The sequence below is a fragment of the Typopeltis vanoorti genome, chromosome 23 (genome assembly GCF_054136105.1).
Source record: "Typopeltis vanoorti isolate ZY-2024b chromosome 23, IOZ_Tvanoo_1.0, whole genome shotgun sequence".
NCBI lineage: Eukaryota > Metazoa > Arthropoda > Arachnida > Uropygi > Thelyphonidae > Typopeltis > Typopeltis vanoorti.
This window is the reverse complement of record NC_143571.1, coordinates 10,718,965-10,731,139: the sequence shown is the minus strand read 5'-3', so window position 1 is coordinate 10,731,139 and position 12,175 is coordinate 10,718,965. Positions and strand designations below refer to the sequence as shown.

The following is a 12,175-nucleotide window of genomic DNA, read 5'->3' as shown; positions in this document are numbered from 1 at the left end:
ACAATGAATTCATAATTAAGTTTAAGCAAAACAAAATCCCCCACACTAATAATAATGGTTGAGCGCACAACTTTTACAGCAGCTCTTACTCAAACAAACATCTCACGCTTCCCATTCATGGAAACAGTCATGCACCACACTTGACTCATTAGCACCCTCTTCTGCAGGAGATCTACCCCAACCACAATGCCATATTTCAACAGGACACTGCACCTTGTCATCAAACTCATACAATTACTGAGTGGTTGGAGGAACACAACAATGAATTTGCCATTGCCTTGTCCTCCAAACTCCTCTGACATGTAAACCAATTGAACATGTGTGTGGGGATATACTAGAATAGGACATGAGAACTGCTGATCCTCTTTCATAGAATGTGCATGAATTGACGGACTTTCTGCAGCAGACATGGGTCAAGTTATGCATGGAGGATGTTCAGCACCTTGTAGAATCTGTTCCTAGGCATCTGCGAGCTATGACTGCACAAAGAGGTGGATCATCGCGTTATTAGGTGGGGGTTCCTAATGCAAAGCTAACTCAGTGTATACTACACACGTGCACACACACAGGTAGTAGCAGCTGCAACTAAAGTAGGCTGAATTGTCATTAATAGATAAATATTTATAAATAATTAACATTAATTAAAAATTTTAATTAATATTTATAATACTTCCCACGCATATTTTTTAAAATACACATAAAGTACTATTATCTACTATGCACATGCACACAAGTAGTAGTAGAAACTTGTGGATAGTATTGTGTGTATATAGAAGTCATTCAGTTATCTGGATGCATTTGGAAATCGATTTGCTGGTTGCTCAACCGAAATGTACAATTAAATAGTGCTATTCCTATTCCAGGAATCACTCAGAATGCTAGCATTCAAAGAGCAGTGAATTGAGATTTTGGTTAGAACTAGGTTGTTTATATATTATTAAAAATCAGGTTTATATCGTGTAATAATTTCATGTAGATTGACTTAGGATATTTGGTTTTCTGATGGCATAAAGTTAGAGTGTGATGATGGTTATAAGGAGTGCTACTGATGTTATGATCCTTTTGGAAGATTTGCATAAATTTTCAGCTTTAATCAATTAGTGAGGTTCCAGTCTTAAATAAGTGCAATTTAAATGTTTTTACACTTTGGAGTGCAGAGGTGGAAGACTGTGTTAGTCAAAGTTGAAAAAGATGGATGAGAGTGATGATCTGGAGCATACAGAGTCCTGATGTGCAGGGAGCACATTCCAACTTTTGCAAAATTGTACAACACAGCTCATAGTGCTATGATAAGGTGTACACTGACAAGTAGAGATAAGGAGACAGTTGTACAACTGGATAAGTTATTGATCACACCTCACATGGACTACTGTGTGCAGATTTGGTCACCTGATTTTCACTGTGATGCAGGAATGCATCTAGAGAGGATCCACAGCTGGCATTTCAGGACTCTGGAATGTTTGTTTTGGAGAGAATTGGAGAAATATAAACTGGATTTAATGGATTGGTGGAGAGGAGATAATATGATAGATACATTTGTTTGGTGATTTCACAAGATTATTGTGAAAGGGATGGCACATAGAGTGAAGAACAAGAGGCCATCCCTGCAGTTGGGTAAATGTATTGTGAAAAAAGGAGTGAGAAGTAGTTTTTTAGAGAGAGTGAGTGAGTGATGTGCTACAAATGCTATGAGTGTGAATTTTAATATGATAGATGTAATTTGAATTTCAGTATAATAGATGTGTTGCTGGTTGAGTCATAGCAAGAGATCTGACTGTGATTGAATCCATGGAGGTTTGTTATTAATAATCATAATAGTAGTAATTATTGCTAGTATATAATGGATATTTGTAATATGTTTCCAGCAAAAGTTTTATTATATTTTTCAGACTGTGTCAGGGGAGCAGAATTCTGTGCTTATTCTAAACAGTCTGTTATTAAATTATCCTCTCAAGAGAGATCAGATGAGAATGATGGTGATTCTCTTATATTTGGGGAATTATTGGATTCTAATACAACAGAAAAATGTCCTGGAGGATCAAATTACTGTTATGCTTTATGGCAAGAAGATCCATCAAACAAAACAGCTGTTATTCTTTCTAAAGGTATGAATTTTTAATCAGATTTTTTTCTTTTTTTTATGTTGATTTATAATAGACAGTAAGTTAAAAAATATTATTATTATGTGACACCTCCAGGGAGTCCAAAGACTCATCGAGAGAGAGAATGTGCCAACAGCATTGAATGATTGAACTCCTTCCAACTACTAACCACGCTCAAACTTGCTTAACTTTTTGTGTGCGCCATTAGTAGCAGAGGCTCTACCAATCGACCAACCTTTGCTGGCAGTGGAAATAAGTTTCTTTCCTTTTCTGCTCATTACCTCTCACCTGTACAACTTCTAGCACTTATAATACAAATGCAGGAGAAAAAAAAATTAAAATAAAGGCACAGAATTTTTTCGACTTTGAAGCCACAGATTATATGTATATGATAAATACTTCCTATATTTTGGCAATGTTACATTGCCATCTTCATGGGAACATAAAACTATGATATGTGCATGCAGGCACTAACAACAAGCAAATGAGGGTAATTAACATTGTTCCTGGAGTCCTAAAGATGCTACCCTAGCAGGCTAAATTGGGTTGTCTTGGCTGTTGGGCTGATGTTCTCATGATGCAAGCTTCCCAAATTTGGGACAGTCTCATGCACCCAAATTTTTTGAGGTTTGGGAAGTATTTTAGAGCTGAGGCTGATTCCATGAACAATCTTTTGTATTTATATTTGCTGCGGTGTAGTAACGTGGCTTTCTTCCAGCATATTCTATGGCGGATATCCAGAGCATGGATATCTGCAAGCCCAGAATGGCTGTATTGGTGAAACTGGAGATGTAGTCTTTGTGTTCAGATATCCTGATGTTAGCTGTTCTGCCTGTTTGGCCATAGTAGGACAGTTTACAGCTTCAAGTGACCTGGTATACTCCAGGTAGGTCTAGAGGAAGTGGATGGTCTTTGGTGGAGCAGATTAGGGGATGACAATTTCTTATATGGTTTGTAACAGGTCGTCAGGTCATATTTTTTAGGATTTTGGTTTAACTATTCAGAGGTTCCCCGGATGCAAGGAATGGTGATAGATTTAGTATAATCTTTTCTGCATTTTTTTGGGGGGTTGTAGCCATTGGCTAAGAACATGTTAAGGATGTGGTTCAGTTCAATGGTTAGGACATTGTCAGATGACAATGTCCTAACCACTATGGATTTTTTATAACCAATATTGTTGAGAGGTGGGGGAGGGGAATTGCTGGTGAATGTATCTGCCTGTATAGGTTGGTTTTCTGTAGACAGAAAGCCAAGGATCCATCAGGCTGGCGTGTAATCAGAGTGTCTAAGAAAGGAAGACTGTTTTTTTTTCTTTTTCCAAGGTGAACTGGATTCTGGGGTGTTGGTTATTTAAGTGTGTTAAGAAGATGTAGAATGTATCTAAACTATGTGCCCAAATAGCATACACATCCATGTAGCATAGCCAAACAGTGGGTTTTTGTGGGGCTGAGTTTAAGGCTTTTTCTTCAAAAGTCTCCATAAAGAAGTTGGCCCAGGGGTGGGGAGAGGGGTGAACCCATGGCTGTCCCCTGTATCTCTTTGTAGAATTTTCCTTGCCAAATGAAATAGCCTGAGTTCATTGTGAACTGAAATATAATAAATTTAGTTTAATCCTTTATCCAAGTGTGAGCAAACAAAGTTTGCACCTGAAAGTATCTTCAGGACTGGGGTAAGGTGGTACAACACCAGGGCGACTCCTTGCAAAGGTGGAGCAAGCTACCAACACTCCTATCTCAGTATCTCCCATAATGCAAAACACATCTCCTTGCAGAAATGTCTAATGTTATGCATTAAGGGAAGGGCCACTATCCAGACTAGTTTCGACCTTTATTGAGGTCTCTTCAGTGGGAGCCAGGCCCAAGTGGAGATACCAGCCAGAAGCATTAGCAAGGTCATCTCTACCTATAGGAGTTGCCAAATGGTGTGCCACCTTTTTTAATAAATTACTCTGGATTTAGAGAAAGATGGTGAAAGTTTATTTTTCACTTGGTTAGAATATAATAAATTTAGTTTAATCCTTTATCCAAGTGTGAGCAAACAAAGTTTGCACCTGAAAGTATCTTCAGGACTAGGGTAAGGTGGTACAACACCAGGCGACTCCTTGCAAAGGTGAAGCAAGATACCAACACTCCTATCTGAAACCGAAATAGGACTGAGATATCGGGAGGAAATTTGGCTTGGATGAGTTCTAAGGTTTCCTTGAGTGGGACATTTGTGAATAGGGAGGAGACATCAAAACTGACCATTATGTCAGTATGTTTTCTATACTGGCTTTGAAGTGGGCTGAGATTTTTATGTGTGATGGTGTTGTGACTTGTTTTTTCATTAAAATATATTCTCATATATTTGCCTTTACCTTCTGTCTTGCTTTCCTTAACCCTATATTGTATTTAGATATGGCACTGCATAAATCCCCTTATTAATAGTTTAAGATATAGAGCTCTATTTGCACTCTTGCTGTTTAAGTAGTCAAGTAAGTGACTGACCTTTCATAAAGAGAACTGTATCTGTGAGGAGCTAGTTCCTTTGCTAGAGATGTCTGGAGTTATCTCCTTGTTAAGGTTCAGGGAAAATTTATTTGTTTTGCTGCGCCACCCTAAACCCCTAGATTGGAAATACCTTTCAACCAAGGCGTGAACTTTCAGACTGGCCCATAGTTACTTTGTCATACTCAAAATACCCCACTTTGAAATGATAATACCTTCTAATTCAATTCTAATGCTTGTCGTGACCCTCCTTTATACCCTGCTTCGCAATCTTTTATGAGTAGTGCATCGGATTCTTAAATTCAGGCAACCAAATGAATAAGAGCAAAAGGTTTATTTAACATATTGATAATTTTACGCAACAGAGAATTTTCAATCATTACTAAACAACTAAATTACAAAGTAAAAGAAATCAACATATATTGGACAATAATCAGTGCTTCAGAACAATCTTGTTCAAATTCCGGCGGCTCGCTTTCTCAGTTCTCTAACCAACAATACATTTAAGAATCAAGGACATGTTCAAAAGGGTTAGAACTCTAATTTAGATTAAGGCAGGACTGTGATATATAACCAAAGTTGATGAACATTTCAAGCCAAGGGCTTTGTCTAGTATATGTGATGACTGTTAATTATGTTACACATCGATCAGCTATGCCTAGAGATTTCTTGGCACGTAGATGAAACTGCATTCATCCGGCTCACTACCCAGCTGCTACTTCCCTGTGTGTAGCCCGCTGCGTAGGAAAACTTCTGCCCGCTCATTGTAATGCTTGAAACCGGTGGCGACGTGCACCTTGACCAAGGCACCAGTAGAACTCCGACCACAGAGAGAGAAAAACATAAGCCTTTTCGAGGGGGGGGGGTCCAGCCTTTTATATTAACCCTATCGGCACCCTTCTGCAATACTTAATTTTCACCCAATACGCTATTTTCTTGTACTCGTGGGTCTTGCCTTTCCATAACATCTTCCAAGAAGACATCAGCGCGCCACGTGCCCTACGCACAGTAGTGAGCTATAAGGGGCTCGTGCAAGCCCTTTGTTAAATTTTTCTCAAATTTGCAAGCCCCTTGTTCTTCTTGTTTAATAATCTTGTAGAACTAGAAAATACCACCGTGGAATGTATACGTGCTACTTTCATGTTGGAGGCTTAATGGATTTTTTACAACACTCAAAGAATTAAAATAGACTTTAATACTTCCTATATTTCGTCCTAGTCACTAGGACATCTACGGGGATTACAAAAAAAATTAATGTAACATATGCACAAATAACAAACAATACTAAGCCCAACCACGTGGGTGACACTAAAGTCCTATCTAGGTAGAGCGCCCTCTAAAGGCAGTAGTAGGTGGCCTGGAATGTAAGGTGGGAACTCTGGTGATGAGTGTTTCCCAAATCTTCGGAAGTTTAATGCAACCATATTTATTGAGATTTGGTTGGTTTTTGAGAGCTGCTGCTGCTTCTAAGAAAAGTCTCTCTTTCTTGAATTTGCTGTGGTGGAGCATGGTGGTTTTCTTCCATGATACTCTGTGGATGGTGTCCAAAACATGGTCAGCCAAGCCTGAATGGCCATAGTTGTGTTTGAAGATGTAAGACTTGTGTTCCTCTAGACAGATGGAAGCTGATCTGCCTGTCTGTCCAAAGTACGCCAGCTTGCAGGAACAGGGTACTTTGTAAACTCCAGGCAGAGAGAGAGGAGGGAGCTGATCTTTCGTAGAACGGAAAAGGGTAGCCAGTTTGCAGTGGGGCTTATATGCTGTGTGTAGATTGTATTGTTTTAGTATCTTGGCTATTTTTTCAGATGTGCCACGGATGTAGGGTATGGTGATGGCATTTTTAAAATCTTGTTGACGAGAAGGAAGGGGAATGGGGGAGGAGTTGATTATTTTTTTGATACTGTGATCGCTGTAGCCATTGGAGAGGAAAGTGCTGTGTATGTGGTTAAGCTCATTAGTGAGGGCGGTTCCACTGAAACAAAGATTGTGGGCTCTCTTGGTAAAAGTTTTAATAATGCCATATTGTTGAGAGGGGTGGTTGTGGGAGAGTTTGTGAATGTATCTGCCTGTGTGTGTGGGTTTTCTGTATACGGTGAAGGTAAGTGTATCATTAGGCAGGCGTGTGACTAAGGTGTCTAGGAAGGGTAAACAATTGTTCTTTTCCTTTTCCATAGTGAACTGGATTCTTGGATGTAGACTGTTGAGATGACTGAGGAAGGAGTCTAACGTGTCTGGGCCATGAGGCCAAATAGAGAACACATCATCTACATATCTTAGCCAGATAGAAGGTTTGAGTGGGGCTGAGTCTATGGCTCGTTTTTCGAAATCTTCCATATAGAAATTGGCAAGGGGGGGTGAGAGGGGGGAACCCATGGCAGTTCCCTCTATTTGCTTGTAGATTTTGTTGTTCCACGAGAAAACGTTTTTTAAAACGATGTCGGGACACAAGAGTGATACCAAACTGCGTTAAAATGAAGATCAATTTCCATTCTAAAAAAGCACTTCGTATATATAACCGTGCCAGCCAGGCATTACTCCGCGAGCAAATCGCCTCTTGTACAAAAATTTCCCAACATTGTGATTTGGTATTGCATAGCTCATTGTTTACAATTAGCATTGTATGATTCGATAAAAAACATTAAAAAAAAAATCATTTTGAAATATTTATGGATAAATTATATGCTTTTTTATCATCAATCACCAAAAAATCAACGAGAATTAAATACAATTGCAAAAGACCTTGGTATCAAAATTTTAAAGATCGGCTGTCTTTTGGACCACAATGGGCAGCTTGTAGTTTACGAACAGCTCTTGCTGTGTGGATAAATTCCCCAGCTTTATGCAAGCATTTTGCATCGAACGATAAATATAAGGACTTTTTAAACCGACTTCTGAATTTGGAATTTTTAAGAGATCTAGCATTAATGATTGATATCCTACAGGAATTATCATATCTATCAGAAGCTCTACAAAGTTGCAATATAAGTATTATAAGGGTTAAGTTCATCCTTTTTTTTTTTTTTTTTCCCTCGACAATGCAAGCCCTTTGTTAAAATTTCCATAGCTCACCACTGCCTACGCATACGTGACCGCCTCAGGCATCTCACTAATCCCAGTGTCTTGCCTGCATGCTTTGACCTTGTGTTACTAATTGGTTATATACAATTCACAAACTTTCTATCATTGCTAGCAGACAAGATAAATATTATTTTCATTGTTAATATACAGTTTAGTAGGAACTTCATACATGAATACTCACAAAAATTGTACTAATCACGTTATCTTAAAGTTTTACAGGCTATTTACAATTATACCAAAATACGAGCATTTCTCTTTTAGGTGCTTAAGCTTGTTAAACTATGAATGAAACATTCCTTAGTGAATTGTATTCATTCACAATTTAACAATGCTGTGTTGCCAGTATAGTATGTGAGTGCTTTGGCTAAATGTTTGGCTAATTTGTATGTGGGGGGAATCAAGGCCATCCACAATGGGACGTAATGGCACATTTTGCTTATGGATTTTTGGTAGTCTGTATATTCGAGGGGGGGGGGGGTCTAGAATTAAAAAAGGCTTTAGTTTGTTAATAACTTCCACAGGCCAAGACGTAACCATCTTAAGGAGCCTTTGGAGTGTTCTCATTTGGGAGCTCGTGGGATCATATTCAGTAGGGAGGTAGGTAGACTCATCTAACAATAAAGAAGTAAGCTTACCTGTATAGTCTGTTTGGTTGAGAACCACAGTGGCATTTCCCTTATCCACTTTAGTGATTACTGTTTCTCTGTTGTTCTCCATTTCTTGTAGAGCTTTATATTCTTCTTTGGATACGTCGATTTTTGGTGGTTTTGCTTTGGTAAGAACACTGGCTACATCCAGTCTGATATTGTTGGAAATATAGTTGGGAAGGTTGCGGATTCCATGTTCTACCTGTATCGTTATTTCTTCAGAAGGTATTTTCTTTGGTGCTACGGAGAAATTGTGACCACTTGCAAGTGCGCTTAGTGCTTTAGGCTTCAAGGTCATGGAAGACAGGTTAATTATCGTGTTGAACGGTAGTTGAGGTTCGGAGGTAGAGTTATTTTTCACATTTTCAAATTTTTGATGTGCCGACATCGTATTTTTTAAATTCTTTCTCTGCTGAAGCACACAAGACGTTGTAGAGAATCGTCCAAAGATCGTGGTTCAGCATAGCAACAAGTTCTTCTTCTTCTAATGCATGTATAGCCTTGTTGATGTCGGCCAAGCGAACGCTGGTAGCGGCAATTTGTTCGCATAGCAGGGAAAAGCTAGTGCAGTTGTATGTTCCCATGAAGATGGCAATGTAACATTGCCGAAATATAGGAAGTATTGATTAACGTTTTCTTTAAATTAATATTTAGTATACGTTGTAATTTCCTGAAATAATTGAATAGTCATGTGTTACCAACATATAAGCTTATCTACAAGAATTACTATCATCCACGGAGATTCTATCACACGCAAGGCCTGAAATTAAAGCTGAAGATATCAAGACAAGTAAATCATTTGACCTTCTTAAAACGCTGCCAGAATAATAAGGTAATCCCAAATTGTGTAAAATTAAAGCACCGTTTCTCTTCACAGAAGGCTCTCCGCATTTATAACTGCACTAGCTTCACCCTACGTGAACAAATTGCCGCTACCCGTGTTCTCTTGGCCGACATCAACATCTACCGTCAAACTACCCCAATTACCATCACTTCTGTCCTCTCCAAAATAATGGAAAAAGTCATCAATACCCAACACCTCCACCACTTTAGAGGCCCGTGAATTAATCAGCTATCACCAGTACAGATTCTGCCATTCAAGATCTACAGCTGACCTTGTAGGTTACATAAGACCACTGGACACATACCATGGAAATGTTCAGATAAACTTGTGCTCTCGTGCTTGACATTTCCAAAGCTTTCGACCATGTGTGGCATTGAGTCCTACTAAACAAATTGACATACTCTCTAATTGGGTAGCCAGCTTTCTCTTATCTGCCTTTGCAAGTCGTGGTAGATGGTTCCCTCTCGTCAAGCTTCACCACTAATGTTGGACTGTCTCAAAGCTCTGTCCTATCACCTACTCTTTTCTTCTGTACATAAATGATCTACTCACAATAACCACTAATCCCTTCCACACATTTGCAGACAGTAGTACTCTCCACTCATCCTACTCATTTGACAAACCATGCAGTAACTGACATCCCAGGCTACAAGATCATCTACAACTAGTGGCTTAAACATTGATCTACATACTATCCTCTAATGGGGAAAGGACAAGGTTGTCCTTGTCCTTTACTGCACAACTGCAAACACACCAAACCTGCTTCTATTCATCCTCTTTTTTCCCATCCGCTGTCCTCTGGAACAACATTCCTCAAGAAGTATTCCCAAACAACTACAACCTGCAACTCTTCAAAAAATATATCAATATTTTTTGAAGAGTTGTATAAGAGTAAACTTTTGTATCTCAGGCCTCATCTGCACCCTACACATGGCACTGATGTGATTATAGGTTCCCTCAGTGTCTCATGAATGGGGTAATATTAAAAATAAGATACTAGGCACCTGTATGACAGTGGTTGGACAGAGGTGGTAAGAGATTAGTTGTTAATCAATCATTAATTATCAATGAATGAAGGCATTTTGGATGGGAAGGGAGTTCAGAGAAGATTAAATAAGGCAGTCAGATCTCTGGAATGTGGAATATGAAGCAAGATTGAAGAAAATTCCATTTGCAGCCTGTGAGATATAAGTTGGTCATTGGTTATTAACAGATAATATGGAGATTTTTTATGGAGAGAGAGAGAGAGAGAACAAGAGGCCATCCCTGGAAGTTGCATAAGGAGGGCATGAGCCAGGTGATGAGTAGGTGCTTTGCATGTAGACTGGTTAGTGAGTAGACTGGATTGTCTAAGAGTGTGAGTAGTGCCAAAGTGGTGAATAAGTTTAAGACTTGGTTTGATCTTTCTGTGACAATGGGGACCTCATACAGTGAGTTCTTTTGACTCCATGGAAGTCTAATGTTATTGATATCACTTTGTCCGTCCCTCATGTAGCTCTGTGGATTGCATTTTTTCAGCTTGTTCTAATCGTTTACATTTTGCAGTCCCAATATAACTTAAAGGTTAGATATAACTTCTAGGTGAAAATGACATAGAGTGACCCTCTGTGTCATTTTCACCATCTCTCAAAATTTTCCACTGAATTGCAGTTCTATCAACTATTACTTCAAGATCACTCACCTTCTCTCCTTCCTGCAAGTGTTTCTCCCCCACCTACCAGTGAAATAGTTATCCAAATTCCAAACTGCAACAACACTTTGTATTTAGATCCATTAAACTGAAATCTTCACTTTTTCTGCCCCATTTGCCAGTCTATGCAAATCTTGAAGAACCGATACATCGTTTTCACTACTGATAAAACTTCCCAATTTTGCATCTCCTACTTACACACAGCACTAATGCTATAGGTTTTGCAACTTTTGTTTTCAGTTTCATATAAAAACAAAGCTCTCCCGCCCCACCTTCAAAGAACTGAGCCTTGTAATATTATTCCAATTTTCTAAAATTGGAACAATATCACAATACAATATCTTTTGAAAATCTAGAAGTATTGCACTATAGGCCTTTCCATTCAACTACTGCTGGCATTTATTTCATTAATTTAATTTTTATTTATTTATTATTATTATTATTATTTTTTTTTTTTTCATAAAATGTAAAAGTCCTACAAAACTGATATCTCCTAACACATTTGTGCTGGCCTCTATTGAGAATCTGGCCATTATTTTATTCACCTCACTTACATCCTAACTAGCTTTTCAATTCCTTAACTCTTCTTGCAGAATGCATATTATTCTGCAATTTTATACTTTTTGAACACCACCCTTATGCAGTGGCACTGTTGTACTCTTTCCATTGGGATCTTGATATGTGGGAGACTCGTTAAACAACCAAGTCAAGGACACTTTAGTTCTCTGGTAAGCAGCCATAAATTGCACAGTTAAATCTCATTCTGTTCCACTGCCTTATTGACATCCAAGAGCACTCAAAATAAGCCTGTTGCATTAGTGGATAGTAGTGTCCTCTGAAAATTGGAGGAATCACTTGCTAAGCAAAAGTCACTCCAAGCTTAGTATAATTATATATATCTTTTTTTTCCCCTCTTTATGCACACGGTTATTTCTCCATTCATATTCTGCAGATTTGATTTAATGATTGAATTCCTATTTCAGTTCACAATGAACTCAGGATATTTCGTTTGGGAGGGAAAATTCTACAAACAAATAGAGGGGACAGCCATGGGTTCACCACTCTCCCCACCCTTGGCCATCTTCTTTATGGAGACTTTTGAAGAGAAAGCCTTAAACTCTGTCCCACAAAATCCAACCATATGGCTTCGTTACATTGATGATGTGTTTGCTATTTGGCCACATGGCTCTGATACACTCCTCTCCTTCTTAACACACTTAAATACCCCAGAATCAAGTTCACTCTGGAAAAAGAGAAAAACAACAGCCTCCCTTTCCTAGACACACTAGTCATCCGCCAGCCTGATGGAACCTTGGTTTTCTCAGTTT

At 38.7% G+C, this 12,175-nt stretch overlaps 1 protein-coding gene across 1 annotated transcript in view; it reads left to right on the top strand.

Moving 5' to 3' along the window:
• Positions 1-12,175, top strand: part of wit (kinase protein wishful thinking) — a 226,228-nt gene that overhangs the window by 101,044 nt on the left and 113,009 nt on the right. Inside the window, exon 2 of the mRNA XM_090412820.1 lies at positions 1,890-2,105. Coding sequence (XP_090268946.1) covers positions 1,890-2,105 — 216 coding nt within the window. The remainder of the gene's footprint in view (positions 1-1,889; positions 2,106-12,175) is intronic.